This window comes from Phalacrocorax carbo, chromosome 2 (assembly GCF_963921805.1).
Source record: "Phalacrocorax carbo chromosome 2, bPhaCar2.1, whole genome shotgun sequence".
Taxonomy (NCBI): domain Eukaryota; kingdom Metazoa; phylum Chordata; class Aves; order Suliformes; family Phalacrocoracidae; genus Phalacrocorax; species Phalacrocorax carbo.
The window spans coordinates 25,606,686-25,633,488 of NC_087514.1; the positions used below are offsets into that span (position 1 = coordinate 25,606,686).

A 26,803-nucleotide genomic window follows, 5' to 3' on the forward strand; every position below is an offset into this window, starting at 1 on the left:
GGTGCTCGGGGGCTCCCTGCTACACGGGCGTGCGTGCGGTCATGTTCACGGTGTGAGGACGTGCGGCACACGGATGAAGCCATGAGGAGGCTTCCCTGCTGCCTGCACCGTGGCAGCGGCCTTCTCCCCGTGTACTTGAGAGGGTGGCGATGGTGTGTCATTCCCTGATGGTTTCCAGCACGCTGAGAGCCATCGCTGCCTTCACACCTCTGGGAACCGAGGTAGGGCCACTGCTCCTTGCATGGCAGCGTCCTGCATGAGTAACGTTGCACTTATTTAAATAAAGGTGTATTTATAAAAACACTTAGGTAAATGAGTGCAATTTCTTCTGTAGATAAGATCTTAAAATACAAACATGGGTCTTATTCTGCAAACGCTTGAATTGAAGCTCTCAATTGGTTGTATTTATGTCAGTGTTACCCGGTGCTTACAGGTAAGTGTTTTTAGGATCAAAGCCCTTGGTGCATTTCCAAAAAGCTGCTGCAGCAGGAAGACTGAAGAATTTCCCTCTAATACTCAACACAGTATTGCGATAATCATGAACTTTCTGCCTAAGTGAAAAGACTAGTACTGATGAGCTTCATGGGCATGTACCTTGAGAAGAGATTTGAAACATGCAGTCTTACAAAATAACGGCTGTCCCTGCCAGTCTGACTCTTCCACCCATTTAACTGAGGTGACTCGTATTTTTTCACTTGGATTTTTCAGCACAGTCTGGATGGTACATTCTTACAGCTGGGGCTGTGTCCTGTGCTATGCAGATCCCAGAGCATGGCAGTGGGATGCAACAGTAAGTTTCTCTTAAACTGCTGCAGTCCTTGCGAGGGCCTTGTTCCACTGAGGAGGACAAAATAACTTCAAATGTTCAACTTCAAGTGAATTTCTATTGAAGATCTACCTGTCTCTTTCCTGTGCGTTCTGTGTATTCTTGAAATATCATGCCTGATAAGCTGTAAGTGTTTGTTTGGGACTGTATCTCTGGAAAGAGATTATACACAGTGATTGAGTAGTTCTGAATGTGTTGCTGTAGATCATGCAAGAAAATACTCCATCCTCAAATGTTGGCTGTTGCACCCACATCTTGAACTTAACCTTGAACTTGATTTTTTCTTGAACTTTAATTAAAAAAATGTATAGCTTTCCTTTTTGCTTCCAATAACAGACAGAACATAAGACAGATACCCGTGAAGGACCTCCTGTGAAATTGCATTTGTAGTATTCCAGTTTAGGATTTGGGTTGATTCTGAGAGGAATTCCTTCTCTCTTCATTTGCTTCCTTTACAATTAAATCACCTGGTTTCCCATTATTTTTTCCTGAATTAGTTTCCTTTATTCATCCTTCCACAGTCAAGGTATCAGATGGATGAATGATAGTAAGCCATTTTTTTCCCCATCACCAGTCAGAAGGGTAAAGAAATCTTGGTATGGCTGTCATTAATCCCAGGTCACAGGGAAGGGAAAAGAAGAGCACACTGCTCATGTCTTTTGTTGTTCTTGCCTGAGAAGCAGTAAGTAAAAGCAAGTAAAGAGGTGTAACAACAAAACAGAGCTCCAAACCCAAACCTCTTCAGCCAGCAACACGCACAAATCTCTTTATGGGTTTGAAACACATCAATACCCACTTAACCTCGGGAAAGGTATTTCTATCACACCTCTCTCTTATATTATTTTCTCATATTTTGCATTATCCACTAAATGCATAGTTTTATTTTCCTTTAGTTTGCAGCTGCGGACTTGGACTGCTGTTCTTCCCTCCTCAGAATTGTATTTGTAAATCGGGGAGAGGCTGGAGCTAGGGAGACCTGTGCTCAGTTTTCCAGACTTCATGGGCTACACTGGGCAAACTCCTAGCCCCCCAACCAGAAATTGCCTGTGTGATCCATCTTGCATACTTCTAAAGTCATTAAGACTATTCGGGTACTTGAAGATCCCAATATGGATGTGTCTTTAAAAGACTGCTATGATTACACTGATAGGAACAGTGTCAGAGTCAAGAACTTAATATTCAAGAAAGGGATTGGATATATCTGAATGTCCAAAATAATCTGAATTATCTGATTGTAACTTGATGCTTCAGGGAGTAAGCCAGTTTCTAACTCCTAGAAAGGGGAATGAAATCTAACATGAGGACTGATCTCACTTCTTACTGCTGGATTTTCTTCCCCTTCTATTATACCGTACATGAAGCAACTGGTGGGTTCTGGTGTTAGGCAGAGCGTACTGCCTGGATGGATCCTGAATCCTTTCTGATAAAACAGTCGCCTGTTACCATGCTTCTCCCTGCACAAAATGGGGGTGATGCTATTTCGCTCTGCTTTGTTTTTCCAGTCTGTTCAGGCTGCATGGGTTTTGGAGCAAGGACTGCTTCCATGGAGCTCCCAACTTTATTGAAGTCTCTAAAATGTGACTGTATTAGAATAATAATAATAAGTCACAAGCATATTTGCATACTAATTATTATGCAAAGTGAGGAGGGTGAGGGAAGAAAGTATGAGATTCCTTTGAAAAGCTGCCAGCACAGGTCCAAACACAAAAGGTGTTTGAAGTGGGAGCACGCTGTACCAGCCTGAAGGAATTGCCAATGTACCAGCTACACTTGTCTAGAAGCATGCTCTCGATTTTCATTTTATGACATTTATTTACTTTACCAAAGCAGTTCCCATGTTGTGTCTCCCAAAAGCCTCCTCTAGGTCCACGTTGTATTTCAGCACCACTAGAAGGTGTTTTCCTCATTTAAAGTTTTTCTTTGTTGCTTTGCACTGTAGGCAGGTAAATATGGACTGCTAATTAATGCAAACTTCAGCTTTTATTTCCTCTTTCAGTTAAAGGAGCTGAAAAGAAATATCCCTAGGTTTCCAAGAAGCGCTGTTTTTTCAGTTCTTCCTAGGAAGAAGTTTTCAAGCTTGACCCTGACTTGTACATCTTTCCATTTATGCAGCCTGGCAGCAAATAAATACATCCTAATAGTGCATAGAATGGAGAAAAAGGTAGGGACATTGTGAAAGAAAGACAGCAGGCACCTAGCGTCAGCTAGTCTTTACAGTTCTGCTAGCTTTTCTGCTGCTGTGTCAGAGGCTTGTGTTTTCAGGTACCAAGAGCAACATCAGTGAAGAGCAGAACGTCTGCCAGCAGTGGGTTGGTAGGGCGTGCTTGCGTGGGACACGCTGTCAGAAGCCAACATTTGTTGCCCCAAGTTGCTAGGCATTCTCGTACTAAGTTGATGTAAGCCAACAAAATTCAGCCTGTCCTCCTGAAGTGGAATCTCCCCTCTGAACAACACAAGCCAACATATAGTTACTAGCAAAATGCCACTGCCTACATGCTCCAAGGACGCAGTGGTGTTGGCAGCTGCAAGCCCTGGATCCTTACCCCGTGTGCGGCAGCCCTTCTGCTGTTACAGCCTCTTTCAGCAAGGGCATGCAGCACCTCAGAAAAGAGGTAATGAACACACACGCTCCAGGGCCATAAAAATGTCAGCAACTCATGACCCCACAAAAGTTCTGGCAGCAAAACTTGCTAGTAAGACATAGCCCGGCAGTGTAATTTCTCCTGCAGATTACTGCAAGTTTGCTTACAATAATAATGCTTCAATGGCTTTGCCATGCCACAGAAAGGTTTTTGTTAAGCTTTGGTGGAAGGTGTTCCCACTTGAATCTCCTTAGAAACTGTGTGACTTGTGCTGCCATGGGTAGAGAGCAGAGCATGGGCACCTCATGTAAAACCAGAGCTGTGAGGAGCCCTCTCTCTGCATTCCTGTAGATCTCCAGTCTTCAGGTAGCAATTGGTCCAGTAATACACAAGAGTCCTCCTCCACTCCTGTGTTTACAAAGCAAAGACATTTGGATACCTAACATCAATTATCCTATATTTGCATTAAAAATACATTAAATACGGCTCTAAATAACTTTCCTCACAATGAAGGAATTCAGTGATAAATAGTTTATCGTAGCAAGTCTCTCCACGACAGCTAGGTACCTTTATTCATCTCAATATTTTTGTGAGGATAAAATGCAGGTTCAACTTACTCAACACATACTTGTCCCAAACAAGTTTGAATCCACAGAGACTTTTAAAAATGCAGTTAAAATACATCATTTATTTCTGGATATATGGACTTAGAGTAAAGGGAATCCTCTACCCTGCCATGTATGAAAGCAGACTTTTTTTGTAACACATCTGCTGTAATGGTGAGTTCCAGGTTCAAAGGACATCCAGTGTAACCCTTCTGCCCTGCATGAAAACAGTTACTCCCAGGGCACTGCTTGGGCCTGTGTTGAACACTTTACAGACTGTCTTCGTACAGGATGGGGCAATAAAACATCCATCTAACAGAGGCAGCTGGGAGGCCCAGACTTCTCGAGGTAATGATGCTTCAGCCAGCCACTGTACTGGGAAGGGGAGCATTCTTGGAGTGGCAGATACTAGGCAGATGGACAGAAACTGAGTGCTGAAATAGCTTGTTACCATCTGAACAGGCCCAAAAGTGAGAGGTGGTATATTTTGTGATGGGTTTTGAGTGCGAACAGACACAACTCCCCACTCAGTGTGCAGAGGCATGCTTTGAGACCCAGCTTCTCCGATATCTCATTCTAAGTTTAACTACAGGACTCTGAACAGGCTGCTCAAGTCAAGTAGAGATAATACAGCATTAATCATTTAAACTGCAAAAAAAACGTGATTCTGCAAGAGAGTCAACCTGTTGCTATCAAAACTAACTAAAGTTCTGGAGTCCTCTTCCGATCCTCTACAGTATATATGTAGAAGATGGCATGATTCTCACTCAAATTTGCAAAGTCTGTCTGATCACAGTTTGAAAGCCTTGCTACACGTACTGAAAAGTGAAAAGCTGATATACTAAGAGCTTGTGTAAAAGAATATATTGCTTACTCAAGCACAGATATAGTATTTCTTAGAATCTAGAAGAGCCAGAGCTGAACAAGTCTATGGAGTTTCAGAATCTGCATTAAAAGACCCATCAGGAAGGGCTGAAGTAAAATTCCACTTAGCTTTTAGTGGTTGAACGTGTGTTATAAAAAGCACAGACTGGCAGAGTAAAATGGACTGCCAGAGCTGTTACAAAAATCAAACCATGAATTGGGAGAAGTCACATGGCTGAGCACCTGTAACCAGTTTTTGAGATGATAAAAGAAAACTTTAGACTCTTTGACAGCTCTTCTGTAGGTATAAAATTCTCTCTTTTTTTTTTATTTTCAGATTTTTTTTATAAAACCACTTAGAAGCTGAAAAAGCAGGAAAGCTTGTACTCTTCCAAACTATGGGGAAAAAAAAAGAAGAAAAATTGAGACCTACAGGTTTAACAGACATTGTGATTGGAATTACTCAATTCAATAACTAGCAGAATGATTTTGCCTAATAAATAAGATACTTCCAATAATTACATGTGCTTTGAATACAAAATGTTTTGCTAATCTTTGTTCTGGTATGCTTAATATATTTTACTTTATAAGAAGTGCTAATTTTATGCATTCTTAATGAAATCTCAATTTCCATTGAAAAGAAAGTTGAAACAAATAAAAGCTATAAGCTGAATCAGCTGGTAAAGAAATACTTATTTACCATTTTTAACATAACAGAATGGAAAAACTAGAATATAAAAATGGAAGTTAAGCTTTGTAACGGCATATGCAAATAGTGTGTGCTCCTGCAGAGCAAAAAGAAGTACAAAACTCACTGTAAAGATTAAATTAAATTACAAGTTAACAAGTCGTCTTGTTTACCAGCCAATGAAAACCAATTTTCTTTAGGAAAATACCTGAGCACATGCAAAACAAGGTGAAAGCTGATGATTTAAACAAAGGCTTCTTGCTGCTGCTTTGATTGTAGTCAATAATTTAAACTGACTGTGATCTTCAGGGAAGGTTTTCCTGCGGGATGCAGCTCAGATAATGAAGATTTACTAGAAATGTGCCTGAAGCCTTGCCTCACCAGCATGAGTGTGGCACAGCCGCTAGCCTGGCAGCGAGGCACCAGGTCAAGGCAGGGTCCCTCATTCAAGCGTTTTGGTCTGAGGAGGAGTTAAGCTGGGCCCTCAGCCACCTCAGACTCAGCCCCAGAAGCTGTTCCTTTCCAAGCAGAGTTTTTTCCCCAAGTCAGCATTAACTCAGCTGGCACTGTGGGCTGGTCCAGAAAGAAGCACATGCTCCACTTCCTTTCACCAGAGACTCTTCTGTTAGCTCTGCGGTAACGAAAATTATAGGGATGAATGATGAAAACTGAACTTTGGACTGTTTTACATTCTTTCAGTACTGTTTAGCATGATGGTTGTTGACTTCTCCCCTGCCGCTATATTTAGAAAGGGGAGTAGGAGGGAGATGATCGTTAGCATTATGGGTTATGACACAAAACCATCAAAAAGTAAGTCTGTTCCCATTTCTCTTCGGTATCCTCTGGGGAGCTGTAGTGTTTAGATAAAGCTCCTGTTCCGCCACAGCTCAGGAAAATGGGAACTGAACTTTGTTGAGACTCCTGGACTACATATGGCCATACAAGGTGGGTGGGTAACTAGGACACAGAACTTTTTCCTCCACTGAGCTCAGTTTCCCACCACTAGATAAGCTTCAAGTAGCTTGTGTGGTGGAATTATTGTTCCTTATACGTCAGTGCTGGGTTCATTTTAGGACTAAAAATAGAAAAAAATCAGAAGCTTCCTCTGCATTCAAATAATCAACAAAAGATGCATGGGAAAAATAATTGCATAATGCCCCAGAAGAAATCTAAATGAATTAAAGTCACCCCCTACAGAGAACTTGGGCTCTGTTTATTTTCAACAAACTATTACAGGTTTTGCAATATTTTTCTGGAAGTTTTTCACAAGCATTCCTACTTCCTCTCACTCTGGGCTGGGGCTCAACTGCCAGGCTGGAGGAATTCTTTGGACCTGAACTTCAGCCATGAGAGATAGTGGCCCTCAGCCCCAGCCCAACTACAGCAGAGTTGTAAAGCTGCAGCGTGAATTAAAATCTCAAGAGCTCTGCAGCCTATGCCATAAACACAATTGATATCGAAGGAATTAGGGATAGTGAAAGCTTGCCATCTCCCAAGCATAAAGAAATGGAAAGTTGCTTCAATATGCAACAGCACATCTCAACTGCAAAGCTGTTTCTTCTTCTTCATCCATTTCTTCCCACCTCCCATGGACAAAAGACAACCCAGACCCTTCAACGTGCAATGCAGCACACTAATCGTTGCCTCCTTGCCGCGCTCCCAGCACCTCTTGTGCGAAGCAGAAGCTGCGCAGGGCCAGCCTTGTGGATCCTCCACCTGTTTTGCTGTAGCCGTTCCTCTGCAGGTCCGGGGGGTGAGCAGCCAGCAGAAGCTACGACTGGCAACATGGGCAACAGGTAGCGCAGACCTCCAACGTGCTGGGAAGCTGCGTGCAACCAAAAGCGTCTCTCAGTCTATGACACCAACATCTGCCCACTTTTCTGCCTACAGATTCTCTCTGTTAAGAGCAAATTCAGTGTGACGGCAACAATTCAAGAAAACAAAATGCCTTGTAACTTCCAGTGGAAAACGTGGGCTGTCAGGACGGTTTCTCTTCCTCCCTTCTTTCCACTCACCCCAAATTAACGTCTGTAGTTCTCCATGGGCACTGTTCCTCCCCCCCAGTCCTTGCTAGAAAAAGCTCGGATACTGCAAACACACAGAGGGTTTTTCAGAACTCCACCCACGCAAGCAGCCACTCTGCACATCCGATGCACGTGTGAAATTGGTTCGCAGCAGTCAGGTCAGGAGCCCACATTTCCATTTCTAGCTCTAGAGAGCTTAAGTTTTATCATTTGTTTGTTTTCAAAGCAAAAAAATATACAACTTACTTTACTTCACAGGGGAAGAAATGTCAGCAAAGCATCTTTTCCACTGGCAGGGTTGGGTTACAACTCCTCCGCTCCCACCCACACAGCTGAACCCAGCGCTTGGTCAGCCCAAGAGGCAGGAGGAAATGAAATGCACATGTCGGCATCCCCCTCTCCCGCTCCAGTTCCTTAGCAAAACCGCTCTTCTGCTCCAGCCACGGACCATTCCAGGACCAAAAGATGTGCCAGGGAGGGGGATACTTGCTATATCTTTTCTAAGAAAAACTGTACAGCAAAGTCATCCTTCCTCAACCTGAAGAAAGTTTTGGAAAGGCAATGCTCTAAAAGTTCACAGCATAGAGTTTTCAGACCAAGGTTCAGAGCTCTGTCATACACAAGCAAAAGCTTAAATGTAACAAAACTAATGTTAAAGCTTGTTAAAAATGGGCAATAATATTGCAAATTCCTTAAAGGAAATGATGCCAGTCTGATTAAGCAAGGTCTAAGCAACATTTACAACTGACTGCAAGTTTACAAAAACTTGCTGTATTATTTCTATCTGTAAGAATAGTTTCCTAAGAGATCTCTTCCCCCTCAGATTTCTCTTCGCCTTCTCCTTGTTTTCTTACTTGAACAAAGAATGCTACTTGAACTAAGCATGCTATCATCTTTTCCCTCACACTAATAGTTTTTGTTTAATGTTCATCTGGATACTTCTTTCCTTAAAAGTGTCCTGTATTCCATATGCTGCTTAAAAATGGCATCTGTCATTTAAGGCTGTACTCCACCATCATTTCAGTAAACAGCTCCAAGGGGGAAAAAAAACCAAACCAACAACTAGCCAAAGTCACAAATATGTTATTCTCTTGTTAGGAGATACAAGAGGACAATTTTGGTTTTAATTTATCCTATTTCAATGAAGTGCAATGCTCAAAGTGAAGAAAAACCTAGCAATGCAGCCTGTAAACATGAGCTACAATTCACTTTTAAAGCTGGCAAGCAGAGGAACAAGGAACTCAGCTTCTGAAGTTATTTTTCCATGAACAAAGCAAAGGCAAGAGACAACTTCTAACATAAGCTTTACGTTACTTGCATCAGGCTTCATTTACAAAGAATCTAGGAGGAAGTAACCATTTATAACCCAGAGTAAATCAAAGCAAAATGGCATTTTGATAAACACTAGAGACTATCAATCTCAAGGAGGTGCCGGATCAGGTTGCTGAGGAATTTCAGAGCTGCTACAGCAGCTCCAGGGGAGACGAGCCAAGGGTCTTTAGGAAAAGCCATGCCAGAGGTACAGATGCCGCTGCTAGCTGCAGGCATGTGGCACAGCATCCACAGCCTGGCACCGGGACTCCCAGCTGCCCAGCAACATCCATGAGTAGCCAGAGTATTGCTAGAAACACATCCAGGAAGGGGAGAACAAAAGGGAAGCAAAACCGAGGACCAACTTGTGCTAGGAAGGCTCAGTGTAAGAGACGTGCATTCAGCTGCCCATTTCTTCTGAAAAACATTGCCTGGAAGCCGGGTGTCTGCATCAGCCTGGTTTTTAGACCAATGAAAACTGAACTGATGTTTATAATCAAGATGATAGCTCAGTCAGAATTTTTCCCTAACAGTATGGTTTGGCACTGAAAAGTGAACAGCAAAGAGATCGCGAGATGATAAATGCTACTAGTGCGTGTTAAAGAAGTTTTGAGTTTTTGTTAGGGAGGGTGGGAGGACTGCAATACTTTAAGGCCGTGTACATATCTGAAGCATTAAACCTCTTTTCTGGATATAACTGAGCGGATAATGGATGTGCAGGGGAAGAAAAGGCGAGTGGTGAAATAGAGCTGAAACTTTACCATTGCTTCTGCTTGTAAGCAGATGCAGGAGGAACCCGACAAGCATAATATTTGATAGTCTGCCTAAGTACAACAGATGGCTATGTTGGATGAAGTGTCCTGTGCATTAGGGATACAGGCAGAGTCTAACATTTATAAATAAAAAGAAAAGAGCTTCTTAATATCAGTTTGCTTATGGTAAAGGAGACGACAATTTACCTGGTGTTTAATATTTATAGCTATACTTACAGCGGTATTCATTGCACCCTTAAATAAAATTCAGATCTACTACCTTAAGCAAAGTGGGCTTCAAAAAACTGGATGTCAGACTATACAAATAAAGTATTAGTTTAGGCATGGTAGACTTTATTTTGGCACTTTAACAAATGCTTTATTTTACAGCAGTGGCACAGCATTTGCCAGAAATTTTCTTTTCTTGGCACAGTTATTTCAAGCAGTTATTTTACTAATTGATTTTCACTAAATATTGCACAATAAGATATACCTGTTAAATTCTTACCCTGTTTTTACTTGTTGAACTTGTATGGCTTTGAAAAACTTGCCAGTAAGTATAAGTAATTTAAAAAGCAATATATTAAATATTTTAGCACAGGATAGCGTTCGTTTGTTCCTAAATGACCACTGAACTTGGGACAGCAACAAATACAAGTTACGCAACTCTTATCTGAAGGGCTACCCAATCTTATTTACAATACATTGCTATTTCTGAGAAGCAGTTCAGCTTGACATCCTGAACACCTATATTCTGGAAATCTCAAAAAAAAATTAGGAGGTTAACAGAGCAGAAGACGAAGCCATTTGTCTGTTACAAAGCATAATATAAGGAGGCAGACTATCGTCTTCTCCACGTGCCCCTCTATTCAACACTTATCTGCGATCTAAGCAACAGAGCCTTTTCTCTTCTACTTGGAATATTTCTTTCTTCTCTTATGAAGATATTCCACTTGTCTCAACTCTTCTGCTGGAGTCCGAGCAGAATAACCCAAAATCCTCCAAAAGGCCAGGGAAAAAACAAACCAGAACAATAAATCAAAAACTGATATACACAATAAATGAAACCGGGTACTCCTTTGAATTTTACAGTATGGAAAACAACATTTGCAGAAAGAACAGGTCTGTGTCAATACTGCCATTAAATATAATGCAAAGGTCGAATGACTCATAACTCATACACCAGATGCAAGACTTAAACATTCCCACTTTTCTCAGCAATAAATCTGGTCCGAGGATCAGCCTGATCAACAGCCTTTTTTTTGGTCTGGATTTTTAAGATCTAGATGTACTCTGTGACATTAAAACATAAGCAAGTAGACATAAAATGAAAAGCGTATAAAAGTATATCACAATGGAATTCTCAGTATTAGGCCACATGATTTATTCAGTAGTGTTTATGTTCCCAAATTACAATTATGTCTATCCATGTAAGTCTACAAAAGTTACCATTAGAATTGTCTGTGCTTATAAAATACCGACATTTTCTTTACTGTTATATACTCATTAACACCAGTCTGCGACGAGTTACATGTAATCATAGGCACTTCAAAGGCTTTAAAAGACGTTTACAACTTAAATGCATCTTTAAAGAACAAAAATTTAAACCCCTACTTGTACCTTCAAATTGCAAATAATTAACAAACACAGTGGCCATAGAAATCTGCAGCAACTTCTCAAAATACTGTTAGAGTCTTTGGGTTTGCTTAGGTTTGTCAGTAGCTTACTCCAAATCTTCCTTACAGGAGATTTGTTTAGTAAGAATACGACTATACAGTTTGTAGTAACAATCCAATTTTACACATTAATTTGCTGTTACAAATCTCACTGAAGCTACAGGTACGCTGAGAAACAATGCAAAGTGTAAAATTGATATTCTGACACTTAAATTTATACAAAGTGGAGGTTAAAGTTTACATAGCTGAAAAATTACATTTACACTAAAAGTTACTGTTATCTGAAATATCTGAAGACAAATTGCACCATGACAACTACAAAAAGGCATTTTTTGGAAACAGATAAATTAATGAAATAAAAACTAACTTGTAAGATCAATCTGAGACATGCCGACAAAAATTAAACAACTTTCATTGAACCATAGGATAAAACAATCATTTTAATTATTTTATATTTATGCATAAAGTTTTAAAAATGATTCAGTGAACATCAATGGTTTTATAAAATAATGCTTTGCCACTGTTATTCACAGAACACTGCAAATGTTAAGTTTTAATTTTACATTTTTAAAGGAATACATGAAAAGTTTTAAATACAATGGGATTTTATCATAAAGGTGCCATAATGGCTCTTTAATGAAAAAAAAAAAAAAGATCTTCATTATTCTATGCAAAAGCTTTATTTAAAAAAGTTCAGTGATCTCATAAATAGAGACACTAAATAGGAATTTTATGCATAAAACTCCTTAGTAGGTGCCTTTTGATAGGCAGCACAGGATGGTTTACGTTCACCAAGGTCGTAACTGCCTTCATCCTTCTTTCTCATGCGATATACCAGCAGCAGGATAAGGAAGATTGCGAAAAGAAAACCAATAACTCCGCCAGCAATAACAGCTGTAATCAAAGAAACAGAGATTCACAATATGCCGGAAAAACAAGTTTAGCACCATGTTTCTTTCTCATAGCACACAATGAGTTTGCCATTACTTTCAAATTACAGAAAAGGGCTCCCATTATGCAACTGTCTTGATTATTAGTATCCCGAAATACATTCTCAGAAAGCCTGTTTGTGTTTATGAAGGCAATTGTTTGAAAAGGACATTCCACCTAAAAGTGAGTGATCCAACAGCCCACAGTTCTAAAAAAGTTATTAAAAATTTTCCAAAACCTCAATTAAGGTAGCAACCCATACTGTCAAAACATAAAGTTGTCTTCATTTATAATTATGACATTTAAGTTTCTTCCAAACTAATTTTCCAACAGTTAACATTTTCAGTCTTAAAAGAACTGTTTTGTTACACTAGCTAAGAAATGGGTTTTCCCTTTTCTCTATCAGTTTTCACTCTACCTCTAGACTGAAATGAATTTCCTATTGATGAGTAGTAGGAGACAACACTTCATGGAGCTGTAGGAACAGAGGCATTACATTCATCATGTACTCGTGAGTGTGTAGAAAGTATCGATTCCAACTAGACTTCAAGAGCAAACTTGCATGCTTGCTCTGATGTGGGCTATTTCACATTGTGGTGCTCAGAGGAAGATGTGGTCCAAAACTGTGTGACCTTCATAGCTCCCAACACCCCTTCTGAGGACATGGGGGGAAAGTATGCCTGTAAACACTGTTCTTACGCCAAAAAAGCCTCAGATGTAGGAAAGCAACAGGAAAACACTGGTGGCCAGCCTGTGCCTCCCTGGGTTATGCATGGAAACTGACCCTCTGTATCCCAAGGACAGCACTCATCCATCCCTCTCCATCCACCCACCCTCGCCACGAGCTCCTCCCAGGCAGTGTCCATCTGCACCAGACAGACCAGACAGCAATTTGCTCTTAGGAGTGTGGATGAGAAATACATTTCTGCACTGCAAGCATCAATCCAAATTGCGACTCCCTTTCTGAGCTGTGGAACTTCCAGATACTCAGCAGGGAGTATTCAACTTGTGGGTGCCAAATCAATTAGCAAGACTTCACTATTAAATAACTGCAGAAGATGCCCATCTTACTCTCATCAAATCAACCACTGGCTACCCCCATGAATGTGTTTAAGAATCTATCAGGAAAACACAGACGTTGAGTTTGCATGATTTGATACGGATCCCGTCTGTTTTCTGTGGTATTTCTGGCAAGATGGAACTTGGCAAATGATGCCTCACCTGCCAGAACTTCTGTTCTCTGGAAGAGATTTTCTGAATGCTTCTCGGTGAACACATCAGTGTCATCCCCTGGCTCATCGCTCTTTTTCTTGGCATCCGTCTCGGGCCTTTCCTCTTTATCGATTTCTTCAGGTGACTGTGGCACAAAAGGGAAAACAGAGCATCGCTTACAGACAGGGCGCACCGCAAGTTGGCACAGTCACTGCCGCGTCACGGGCACCTACGAAGCTGTGGCTCCACGTTCACCCTCCACAATACCCACAAAACACAACACATGGGAAGCTTTTTGACTGCAGAAAGCTGAGCTAGACATTGTAACTGGATCTATTTGTCATCACGATGTCTGAATGAAAAACGCTATCCACAAGTTTAAAACCCCCAAAAGTATATTTAGCAAACAGCTGTTAAATGTTGCCTGTGTTTATCAGAATAACGGCCTCTGAATGAAATAACAATTCTGAAATTAACATGTCGGGTGTGTTAGATTCAGAACACCTCTGAGGGTAACTTAGACAATATTACCTTTGGTAGAAGGAAATATTGAAATAGCAAATGGAACCTGGCATGTGTTCAAACTACAGCCAAACCACACAACATTCTCCTTTGAGAATGGAAGTTTCACATAGAATTTTTGAATTGAAAAAAAAGGTACAGCTCACAGCCAAAGGTATTATGAGAAACTGTGTTGTGTATCATGAGATACTCTTTTTTGCATCTTTCTCCTTTCATGTGAAATCCTGACATCGCTACATAGACTTTCCAATAGGAACGAAACTGAGCAGCTGTGTAGTTATGTAACAGGCTGCAGTAGCATTAAGTAAAGTTTGTGGAGGCTTTTTAATCCATATAAATCAAACAAAGTTGACATCAAGCCACCAACAGGGTACAGCGGAACCATTGTAAATGGTGTAGCTCTCCAGCCACGCACCTTTGTTTGTGCAGGCACCTTGGTCTGCATTTTCACCGTGGTGGTCTCAGACCTAGATGCATCACTAGCTGTCGGTAACTTTGGAAGTGTTCTGGACGTTGTTATCACTGCATTATCCTCATCTTCTTCAGCACCTGGAGACAAAAAACCATGACATTTCATTGACCTGTGAAATTCTTCCAGACCAATTAGATTTTTTTTATTATGACACCGAAGTCAGGGTTCTTGCACAGCCCACCCTAGGCAAATGGCCTAGATGACAATGCAAGCTAAGATAGAGAGGCAAGTGCAAACAGAGTGCCCCAAACTGCCAGGGGGATATTTGCCCTAAGTGATCCCATGAAAGAGGAAAGGGGACCATCAGTCAGATTAAGCATTAACCAGGAAATTACCATGATATTTTTGAAACAGAAGGAACCAGCCTGAAATGAAGTATGAAAAAAGACATGAACACCTGTAACAGGGGAGAGACCCTGGAGTGGACGAAGCAGCCGTAAGGGCTGGTGCGACCTTGTCTGATGTGGCCCGTGGCTCCAAGGGCTCTGCTGGGGCTTGACAGCGCCATCCCCTACCCTGTGGGTGTCCCCAGCAGCCACCTCCAGCTCTCCACAGGGACACCCCCGGGACCTGCACCCCCATGGGCACAGGGCCACCTCCTCAGGCTGGCAGGAGGCAGTGAGGCCCCAGGATCACATGGGGCTGGGCACCCCAATCTCCCACAGCAGGACCCCCTGCCTGCACACCCAGACAAGGGGGGCTTGCACACCCCATGGCCTGCAAGAGGGATGTGTGTGCACACACAAGTCTGCGTGTGCATGTGGCACATGTTGGGATTAATTACAGAGCAGGGGTTGGAAATTGGTAGTTGCATATTACCATTTTGTAAGTGGCTGGTGCTGTGGTTATCTGCTGTATTGCTGATATTGAGCCCAAAACTATAGCTCAGTGATTGCCAGTTAATTACATATAATAAATAAAACAATAAAAAAATTTATTTGATCCTGATTTGAGTTAAACTACATGAACTGAACAGCTTGTCCCTGTAACACACTGCTTCAACAACAAAATCTCTCCTCTACAGTAAATCTGTTAAACCCTTAAACTTCAAAAACCAAGTAGTTTCTACCTACAGGAAGACTGCTATCACTTTATGTTCCAGTCACTAGGAATGCACATGTTTTTAAACTCCACATAATTCAGAAGCTCTTTTATTTTGAAATGAAGAGTAAAAGGACAGAAAACTCCCTAAAGATGACCTTAAATTTAATTTCCTCCACTTTCAAAGCCCTGCTGGAATATGAAGGCTCCTTTAGAATAAGATAATGGGCATGTCTAATAAATATCCTTCAGTGATACTGGAAGGAAAATGACACAGACAAGAAACTAAATTATTACAAGACCTGAGGGAGGAAAAGAATGGACCTCTTCTTGGACCACTCCTTAGGAATCTCAATGTGTTCTGCTCATTACAAACAGTGGTTATCCAAGTAACTATTGGGTAATAAATCCAGCAAATGTGCATAAAAGTAATTCCTAACAAATAAAAATATATCATCTTTCAACAGAATAGTATGACTCACTCATTCCAAACTTACTTTTTATCTTATTTTTGTAGAGAAAGAAAACAGGCTGAAAATCCGAGTGCAATAGCAAAGTTTTGAACTCACGATTAAGACTTATATCCATTTGGCATAGGAAGGAAGGGTGTTAACAGACAATAACTAAAACAACTTCTGTACTGTAGAAAATAAAATTTGGAATCATTAAAAGCAGTACTACATTAAAGCTACCGGCACAGAATAATACTGGAAAAACCTTCAGAGATACCAAAATTATGGTGCAACCTCCAGAATAAAGACCTCACAAGACTCAGGTATTTTCCTGAAATGCTACTTGAAGATCAAAAAAACAACATCCTGCTTCAAAACAGAGGTGAGGAAAGGCATCCAACAGGGAAATTTTTCTGGCTTTGCCTCAAGAGTTTTCTTTCAGAAGTAAGGGCCCAATGGATAACTCAGCCTTCTTTACCTTCCAAAGTTCCTCCAAATTACACAAGACTTTCACAGTCAAGGAAATTAAAATCGATGATCAGATTAGAGATCTGATAAAAACACACTTTGAGAGTACATAACTTTTTTTTTTATTAAATGATAAGTCCCATTTAATCACAACTGCTCCTCCAAATCCTTAAATGCCATCCTTGCTTCAGGCAATAGTTGTGCCTGCCAGATAAAATAGTTGAGTGTTACAGGTCTGAACCTTTCTGGCTATGGAGGATGCAGATCTCCAGTCTCTCAATAAATGGGTGACTAACCTAACTCCTGGACTAGTTGCTAGTTGCACCAAAGGTACCCAACTCCTCTTCCATACGGCCTCAGGGGAGTCCTGACAATCCCCAAAACACCTATCATTTACGCCTGACTCAGGTACCAGCTCAGACACATCCCCATGGTTCCTGCTTTCTAATTAGCTTTATCTAGACAGGTCTCTGCTTGGCATGGAATAGGTCTAAACAAGGGGAAGGCATTTCACTTGCTAAACAGAGAGCAGTGTTCTCAGAATTACCTGTAAATAGGACTGTAAAAAGGAACCTGTAAAAAGGAACCTCTCTAATGCTCTCCAGAATGTAGCAATAGCATTTTACATAGTATCATGTTCTATGATTCCCCCCCCCCTTCCTGAATCCAAATAGGATTGGAAAGAAAAAACCTAGGGAGTGTCATAACTTCCAACTAGGTTGTAAGAGGAATACTGTGAAATGGTTGGAGTATAAAAGCTTACTTCCTCCTCCTGAAAATATCACTGTCTCTTTAGAAGGCTTCTGGATTTGGCCAGCTTGGGTGATGGTGCTGGGTATTAAATGCCTTGAGTTCCTCTACAAATACATACTGCCCTCTTAGTGAGGGCACCACAAAACCCTGCAGTAATGAAACCCATAGCCATCTCTGTAATGAAGAGCTGAGAGCTCTTGACCATCACACTGTCTTTTATCCACTGCAGCTTCTTCAGGATGCCCAGCTGCTATCTTCACAGTGGTCAAAATAGTGATGTAGTATTAGCAATATCTAACATAGCCCTCAGTGATGTGTCTGTTAGCTACCCCTTGGATGACAGGAACACAAATGCTCTTTCACGCTCTTGGTGCTTGAGAAAACTTGTCAGGAAATCAAGACTGTGCCAGCTTAAATTACTGTATACTACAAAAAGCCTACAGTAGTTAGCACTCTTACTTGCAAAGCAGCCAGTGATTAACTCCTCCTACCAAACAAATCCAATAATTTCACCCTATCTTTTGGCATCACATTTGTTTGCTGTTGCACATCGCACTCTGGGAGTGCTACCACCATTAGCCAATGTCATAAAGTGGGTACACCCCCTCCCCCATCTCTTTCACACCTTCCATTTCTAGTATCTGTGTGACATGTACCAGAATGACACATTTTTAGCTGGCTTATCTCACCCCCATTCACATGAAAAGTCCCCAATGCAACCCTTAATCAACTAGAGATGACACTGTAAACATAATACTAGTGCCCTATCAGGGAACTGCATCTGAAATAAATGGAGACAGTGCAAGGATGTTGTGTATCTGAGAGTTCTCATCTGAGGAGGGAAAAAAAAACAACAAAACTTGAAGAAAGAATAAGAGGAAGAGTTCTAACTATACTGAAGTATAAGATTCTGTCCCGCACATCAAAAAACATACTTTTAACCAGTATCACAGTAGGCTTTTATGTTAAAGGACCTGTTGAACCAGGCAGTCAGTGTCATGCAGCATGCTTGGGGCTGGTGTAGCAGGTGGACAGAAGCAACTCTTGCTCCAAGCCAACGTGACAGGCACTTATGAGTGAGACCTTAGGAAATGGAAGATAAATACTTGCTGTGTTGTCTGCAACTTGTGAGGGCAAGCACAGTGTGGGAGGGTATGTTGCCCCATTTGGAGTGCCTGCCAGGTTCACTGGGGCCAGGAGTACCCAATGTCAGCCGTGGCACCTGTGTCAGCCCCTGGGGGAGCACACATGCCCCCACCCTCAGAACCATGCCCCCCCCCCCGGCCCAGCCACCACCTCTCACCCCACACCACACTGCCACTGGACCCCTAAACTGCCTCCTGGCCTTGGAGCATAACTTCAGCTTCCCATTAGGTCAAGTAACAAAGCAGATTTGCTCTTGTGTTTCTTGGAGAAGCCCCAGCCACATCACCGTAACTTTCCCCCAGGAACAATTCCCAGTCACAATGTCAGACTAGACCTAGTTCAGCTTGAGCTAACCTTCTCAATTCGAGCTGCTATTGTCTGAGAAATATTAGGTTAGGGAAGAGAAAAAGGGGAAGTAAAATTTTGCATGAGATTCTGATTTTATATATACATAAAACAGAGACTTGTCTACCATGAGTAACTCAAGAGAAGACACAAGAACCAACAGATAGTTTTCCAAAGGACATGTAGATAAATCTGACAGAGATGGTACCCTTCCTTAACATAAGGGTAGTCATGCTGCTTAGCAGCTACTTCCAGGTACCTGCAAGACCAAGGCTTAGGTAAGATCTTTTACGCCAGAGGAAAAAGAACCAGTAGTTAAAAGCATTTCAAGTTGTACATAGGCAGGAAAACTATTTCTACTCTTTTATTATCACGCTATATACAAACACCAACACTAAAAATACTGAGGCATCTCCTCAGAGTTGGAGTTTACAAGAAGGAAACAATGGAATTTCTGCTGTTGATAATCAGGAAGCAGGCATGGCTCCTTAGGAAACTGTTGATCAATTGATTCAGACTGAACAGTTGGGCAAATGCACAACAGTAGCTGAATGTACATGAAGACTAAAGAGGCCATGAAGGGAAAGAAAAATAAAAAAGCAGAACACCATCACCTTACAAAGAGACCTCAGCCAATTTCTAGTTTGAAATGTGTCATGCTTACAGTGACATTTGTCCATGTTAATGCTGCTTGCAGACCTACAAGGGCATTAATGGTGGTGCTGACAATTCCTGTCTATCTCCATAGGCCTAGTGGCAGCTAAAAATTTTCATACCAAAGAAAGGAGTCAGCATGTTGTCATCTTGGATCTGTTTGCTTGGAGTAGAATTACATAGCAAGAAAACCAGTCTTGAGTGGGAAGGCTTTTCCTGCTAGGAACACTACATGACTGTGTATCAAGTAAAGAGAGATGCATTCAACATAGTATGAGGAAAACTGATCATTGGTACATCTGCAGGACACTTTCTACTTCATAAAACAGAGACAGCACTAAGTATAGGATCAGTAGGGTCGAGGGGATGCTAATTTGCTTCTCTCTTGAGATTTTTCCTTAAGGGAATAAAACTGGGCCCACAGATTGCTCGGAAGATTATTTGAGCTTAGAGTTCTTCGTTCAAAAGTATTAGATTATGGTACCGTCACATGAGCTCTCTGGAGGGGCATCCAGCTAGTCTAAGTCTACAATGACACTTTTCCTGTTTTCTTGTAGAAAAGAAACAGAGATTGCCAGAGGTAGCAAAAGTGCATGTTATACACTCCATCTTCCACCCATGGCTCAAGGCTGAGCACAGGAAAATAGAGAAGAGAAAGCCAAGGTGTTACTGTTGGTGAAGTCTATGGGTAGTTTCTGTCCTTCTGGCTCCACTTTTACTACTGAGATGGGTTAATAGAATCTGAACACAGTTCTTATATAGTCCTTTCCACTTCAAAAGCAGGGCTGCATTTTGAACGATCCATATTAGAAACAGCCAAACTCTACAGAGGAATGGAAAAAACCCCAAAACAGACCATTCTCTGTACCACCCTCTATTGTCAACCTATCCCATTTCCTGAAGCTTACAAAGTCACCAGCATCTGAAGACATGACAGAAAGGGACGCTGACTGAAAGGGCAATTTTCTTGGAGATCAGAATTTTCCTTAGACAGTCCTGGGAACTGGATGAAATCACTGACTTGTTAATTTTTTTTTTTTTCCAAATGAAATGTTAAATTTCCCCTCAAAGAAGTCTACAGCAAGGAGGTCCAGTTAAGCCTCTGATCACACTGGAACATCAAAATACTGCTATGGAGTAATGGCTCGCAAAATGCAGGGTATCACCCAGGTGCGAATGACCATGATCTGGATTTGCCTGGCAGCACAATCAGATCTCTGCAGACTTCATTTTAACATACCTTTGAATCACCAAAAGAAAGGAAAAACAAAATTCCATCCAAAAAAATCTCAGCTGTGGCTTACAAGGCAACAAAGACAAGGTGCTACAAGAGGGGCTCATCCTTTAAAAATCCACAGGTATGTATTAACATCAAAAGACAGATTACAAAAAATGCAATTACAAATAAATAACGCACTTGGAAAATAAAAGGGATTTCCACAACGGCTCAGCAAATATTCACAACAATAAGGAAATTTCTCTTCCAGAGCTACCATAAAATCCTGCACTTAACTTTTAACGGCTGGAGCCTCCCAGCTAGTCTAGAAGATACTCCACAAAGAGGCTTTCTGAGAGAAATGATTAATGAGGTTTCACTGACAGTTTTTTGAAAAATTATGAGCTAGCTACATGCCTCTAATGAGTGTTTAAGTCTGAGAACTCAGTATGTTACGTTTAAGAATTTCTTTATTCACTATATGGATGTAATTACTTTAGAGAAAACTGTCATGTTTTTGGCAGTATCCAGACTTCTAAATTTAAAAGAACACCAACAAAAAAAGGAATGGACACCATGTTTACGTGAACCTGAATGCATATAAGAGAAAATAAGACTGCTGCTGCTATGTTTTCTTGCAGACTGCTAAATTAGCATTATGCCATGGGAGAACTAAGCCTTCTCTAATCTTTATTTCTAAACTCCAGAGGGATTTACATAGAAACCAGAGGGAAAGCAGAGGCACAGCAGAGAGAAAATAACACAGTGAAATGATGCAACTAAGGAGTAAGAGAAAAGAGCAGAAAGTTAATATTTAAAACCCAGCCCGCAGGGGTGCTCAGTGCTCTGTAAATAGAGAGCCAAGCACTCATGATACTCACTGAAAGTATCAGCTCCAGCTTATAAAGCAAAACTGCACAGCTTTTTCTCAAATAATTGCATTACTACTTACACTTTTTAAAATCAAATTGTGGCATGTTGTCTCACCTGAACCTGACCCAGAAGAATAATCATCATCATCAATTGGATAGACGCCTGATGCTTCTTCAACAGAGCTGTTGTCAAGGTATAAATCTTTATCAGAGGTCAAATCCGCTCTCTGGAAAACAGATAAGAGGGAATGGTTAAAAAGATACCAGTTCTCTAGCGCAGTAGTCTCTTAATCTTCGCTCCTATTTCTGAAGTTGGTGATGGCACACTGAACAGTTTATACATTCAGTTTATGCAATGCATTTTTTCTAAGATGTTAAAGAATTTTTTAAAAATAAAAATCCAAGGCCGCACAATGAAAACTAAGAAACCACCCAACCTTTAGGAAGAAAGCCCCCTTCGAATCACACTTCATCTCATTAAATGCATGAATGAATAAATAGGATTTGCAGTATACTCTGCAGAGCTTCTGTAACAAGAAAGAAGCAAATCCTAGGATTGAAGCGCTCTGTCAAGATCTCAAATATACAAATCTATAGGCTGTCACGTGACGTCTGTCATTTGATCTCAAATGGGACGCAACAAGAGCACAAATCAAAAGCCACCTCAGAGGTATATTGAGCCAAACCTCATGAAACTCTTCACAGATTAGAACAGCTGAGACTACAGAATAGAAATGTTTCCAAGACAGTGCTGTTGATTAAGGATTATGACATTTCCAGCTGGATCAGACAGCACACCTCCAAAATTCTGGTCAGGCAAGATGCTCCAATTCCTAAATGAATGCATCTCTGCTAAAATTTAGCCATAGCTTCAACAAACTAAGAAGTTGGCTTCTTGTCACTGTCACCACATTTTTATGCCTGCAAGTATTTCCCTACTGAAGAGATTCTGCTAAAATGAGCTGATAACAGAACAAGTTATCAGTCATCCTTTTAGACTGACAATTCAGGCTTTGAAAGACTAGAAATTGCCTTCCTCCACAGCAGCTTGTGCTTTCTCAGCAGAGCGTGAACTTCCTTACAGGAGCCATGTACCTGTGGCGACTGAGAAGGTACCTACTGCTATTACTACTATTACTTTTACCAGCATTTCTGTGAATGCCCATTTGCCATGACTTGTTGAAAAAAGTATGACAGCTGCAAATGGAGTTTTAAGTCAAAATACCAAAATGCTATACCAAAATCCATCTGTTCAGTATCTCATTATAAGCACCCAAACCTGCTGCTCTGAGGCTGAAGGGTTTCCACCTTACTTTTTACTGCATGGAATTGATTGCCCATTTTATTCCACCGAACACTCACTGTAGCTTTCTTAAAGGGGAACCAAACTGTGAAAGGGCTAACTCCTGTATGCAAAGACCCACATCTGACTTTCAGAGGTGAATTTTTTCCCAGAGATCTAAAAAATATTGTTGAAGACATTTGTGACTTTTTTCAGAGGTTTTTGACAATGGATTCCTGTTCTACGCTTCTTCACAGTAGAACATTGCTCTTCAATTTGATCTACAATAAAAAATGATTCCTCATGGAAAGCAGAAAGGCCATCATGATTATTGGAGTACTTCAGAGTACAAGACTTCTGCACTGGGGGTACCTAACACTTCTCTGAACAGCTCTGAACTAAAGCAGTGTTAGCCTGTTTTACTTCTACAGAGGAAGACAAAAAACAACGTTATACTTAGTCATAATCTACTCCTGCTACAGCAGCTTTTACCTGTGGGATATGTGGGGGGAAAAAAGTCCTGTTTTTAAGATAGGTTTACAGAAGGCCTGCTCTCATCTACTGCTGCTAGTTCACACGGTCTGCCTGGAACTGGCTGCAGTCCAAAGCAGAAATTCAAGATGATGTCTGGTCACCATCAAATTACTTAATTCCTTTAAAAGATGTCTCCCAAGGAAGGCCTGAAGTACCTCGGTAGGTGTATAGGTGGTATTGTAATTAAGACGCAGCTGAGACTGTTTCCGTATAGGAAAACAACTCCCTGTCATGGGACAAATATCCTGCTGTTGATCAGGCTGCCACAAAGGACCAAGCCACTTTGCCCCATTTTACTTACAGCCACAATCGTGGTACAAAACAGACCACTTCTCAATATCAGGCAGGAAAAAACAAAACGTATTTTTGCAGGTGGCTGCCCATGAGTATGGAAAAGGCATAGAATATTCAAAAGGTATCAGGCGTAGTAAATAGTACCCATGCTGGGAAAAAAATTTCAAGACCTACCTGGAAAAATTTCCTAACAATGGGAATTGCCAGTAGCATTTGGCAACAGCTGAGAAACAGCCTGAGTTTGCAAATGTTAGTGAATGAAAATTAGTCTGCATGGGAACAGAAGCGTCACATATCCGTGCTCAGAATTTTTAGTGTTGAATAAAAATATGAATTTACCAATCAGTTTATTCCCTAGGCCGTTTCCTACTTCTGTCTATATCAGAAGCAAACTCGATAAAATTCAAAAGGCAGAAACTCGAAACAACCGTCCCCCCTCCAAAACAAATAACCCTGATTTTTGCTCTTTCCAGCCTCACAGGAGTCAGAGAAGACAGAAATGATCCCTGACAGTTCCTCTAAAGGTTCAGTTTTTGCAAGACAGCTGAGCAGCTAACCCAATCCAGCCCAAGCTGCAAGCCTTGGTCAGCCAGGCTCCCCACCATTATATTCACTCCCTTTCTTTCAATGAATTATAGCTTTACAGCTGCCAAAAGCTTTCATTTCTAGCTATGCTGAGATGTTCTCAAGATTTAAACCAGCTGAAAACAGGAACAGAAATGGAAGAAAAGCCTGGGTGGTTTTCAGCAGCAATTTGAGCACCCATTGTATTTTATTCTGGGGATGCAAAGGATACAATGTGAAACATTATTTAATATCTAGTATTGTGGATGGCACAACTCCATCAGAATGAGAAAACTATTCCCCACAGTCTTATAAATCCAGTACAATATTTACTACGGGGAGAAACATATGGTGCAGTGAACCCCAGACATATTCAGATCAGACATCAGGCTCCATCCAAGGAAGATGCTCTGCAGTGTCTCTGGCTGCAGCCTCTTGCTTCAGCTCACTCCCAGTACAAACAATTCTCCTTTAGTGGAACTTGGGCAGGACATGAGCACCCTGTCAAACCAGAGGCACAAAGAAGCATACCCTGGCTTAAAAGTCCCAGGCATTTGCACAAACAAATGCACTGCACTGTCCCTGAACAGTCTCTCTTTGCAAGCTGGCTAGTAGACTGGGGGTAGGGGCACCCCCTCAACATCCACAGCTTGCACCTCTTTTCCCAGATACTCAGAAGCACGTAGCTGCCTTAGTCTGCTTGCAGTGAAAACTGCCTTAAGGTTAAGAATAAAAAGAAAAGCCCAACCAGTTAACAAAAAATGCACAGCTGTTAAAAATAATTCTGTGAAGATTAAGCTTAGAAAAATGAGAAACAGTTAATGAAAATAAAAGCATACTTCATGGTGCTTAAGTGAGTATCGAGCACTGAAGCTATGCTTTGCAATTTTATGCTATGTGAAAATAAATTTGGTTTAATATTTGCTCTAGAAATGTTTCCTCACTTGTCAGCTGGGAATCCATGGGGGCCCGTGGACTACTTCCAGGGTGTTCACAAAAGATAAGTTGGAAAAACAAGTCTGTTGTCAGTAGGCTTGCACAGAGAAAGGTCTGTACTAGCACTTTAATATCCTTAGGAGGAAAAATAAAAAAGTGTGCAGATTCTAAATCCGTAACTATTTTCAGTTACCATGAAGGCCAAATATTTAAGGGACTACTTCCTATGGCTAACAATTGAAATGAGGGCCCTCATGTCACTTTTATGTAACAGCCTCATTTTCAGATCTATTAAAACAGCAGGAACACCAGGCAAAGATGTCTCTGTTATCAGTCCTTTAATCTGGCCCTGAAGCCACAAAAACTGCTCGTTACCTCTTGACAGAGATTGCATTCTCGTCCATCCTTGTTATCCCACTTACATTTTTATTCCAAGAATATAATGCTGCAAAATCCTGTGACCTAAATACTGCACATGCTACATGCTAACGATCACTGATTCCTGTCTGGATATTGACTATGCTGGCCTAAATCCAAATCTCATGGATGTAGTGCAGATTAGCACCCATTAAGTACTAGATAAAAGATATTCTCATACCAGTTACATGTTGAATATGAAATCTCAAAGTCTTTATTTTACTAAAGCTTACATTTTTAATGATTTGTAATTTAACACATTTAGATGATCCAGAACATATTTAATAAAAAAAGCTCTCATTCTGGCACTAAATGAGAGGAAACAAAGTAAAAAACCCTTTTTTCTGACTCATCACCTCACAAAAGCCATAAATCATTCATCAAAAATACAACAGTAAAAACTTGAAAACAATCTTCAGACAATAGGAGGGTTGGGAAAGGATGGTGCACTTCATTTAAAAAAGAAATACCAAGCACTGTGTAATAGCCATTCCCTTTTCCAGTGCTGCTGCTACCGTCAGTCCTCCCATTACGTGGCAATGATTTAGGAGTAAGACATTAAAGACTTATGCCATGTGGATGAAGCCAAGAAAGCTGGTGTGAGGAACAGTGAAGAAGTAATGTCTGCCATGGCTGTTGTGGCTGTTTGAAACTCAGATGGAAGAGCAATGAGTAACTGACATATGGGAGGAAACATTTTATTACTTACAGATGCACTCAAATTTCTGTTCTCTGCCTTTTTGGGTATATGTACAGGACAGAGAATTTGAGGTTTGCAGCTGGGTTATTATTGGTACATCGCCTCCCTTTTCCCCCAGATGGAAGTCTTTTAGATGTAACCTGTTTAGTATGCACAGAACCAAAGACTAATATTTCAAAAGTGATGTTATATCCCAAATATCTAAGCCAGAAGGCTCTGAAAATTTGCAGACATTACAGCTGTTGATTAGGTGGAAATCTTATATGTAAGAAGGAGAAAGAAAACAGATTTTCCTCTTCTATTAACAGATAGTGCTGTTCTATTAGTGCTTGTATGAAAGCATGTTCAGCTGGTGAGTCTGAGTTCACTGAAGTGATGTATTCTTCATATACACTCCACTTCTGGAAAGCTAACTACGTGAATGCATTCATCTAAAGCCCGAGGGCCATTGCAGAGAATCCCACTGAAGGCAGGAGAAGAGGCAGATATGTGAAGGGGAAGCTGTATTTCCCCTTAGGCTTCCTGCAGAAAGAACTATGATCTGCGACCCAACAGGAGCTAGTCCTAACAGACCCCAGCATTGCCGACTCCAGAGCCAGCAGGCATCTTGCTGTCATTGTTCGTCATTTCTTTGTCTTCCCTCATCCACAAGGAAAGGTATTTCA

General features: G+C 41.0%; 1 protein-coding gene and 1 long non-coding RNA gene across 2 annotated transcripts in view; both read right to left on the reverse strand.

Moving 5' to 3' along the window:
* Positions 1 to 2,787: 2,787 nt before the first annotated feature.
* Positions 2,788 to 6,195, reverse strand: LOC135312291 (uncharacterized). Its single transcript, XR_010371856.1, has 2 exons — positions 5,774 to 6,195; positions 2,788 to 3,816 (listed from the first exon to the last, which is right to left on the reverse strand). It is a non-coding gene; the product is annotated as an uncharacterized LOC135312291 (long non-coding RNA).
* Positions 6,196 to 11,012: 4,817 nt separating this feature from the next.
* SDC2 (syndecan 2) overlaps positions 11,013 to 26,803 on the reverse strand; it is a 59,476-nt gene continuing 43,685 nt past the window's right edge. Inside the window, exons 2-5 of the mRNA XM_064442351.1 lie at positions 21,527 to 21,638; positions 14,408 to 14,541; positions 13,480 to 13,615; positions 11,013 to 12,222 (exon numbers count right to left, since the gene is read on the reverse strand). Coding sequence (XP_064298421.1) covers positions 12,059 to 12,222; positions 13,480 to 13,615; positions 14,408 to 14,541; positions 21,527 to 21,638 — 546 coding nt within the window. The 3' untranslated portion in view covers positions 11,013 to 12,058. The remainder of the gene's footprint in view (positions 12,223 to 13,479; positions 13,616 to 14,407; positions 14,542 to 21,526; positions 21,639 to 26,803) is intronic.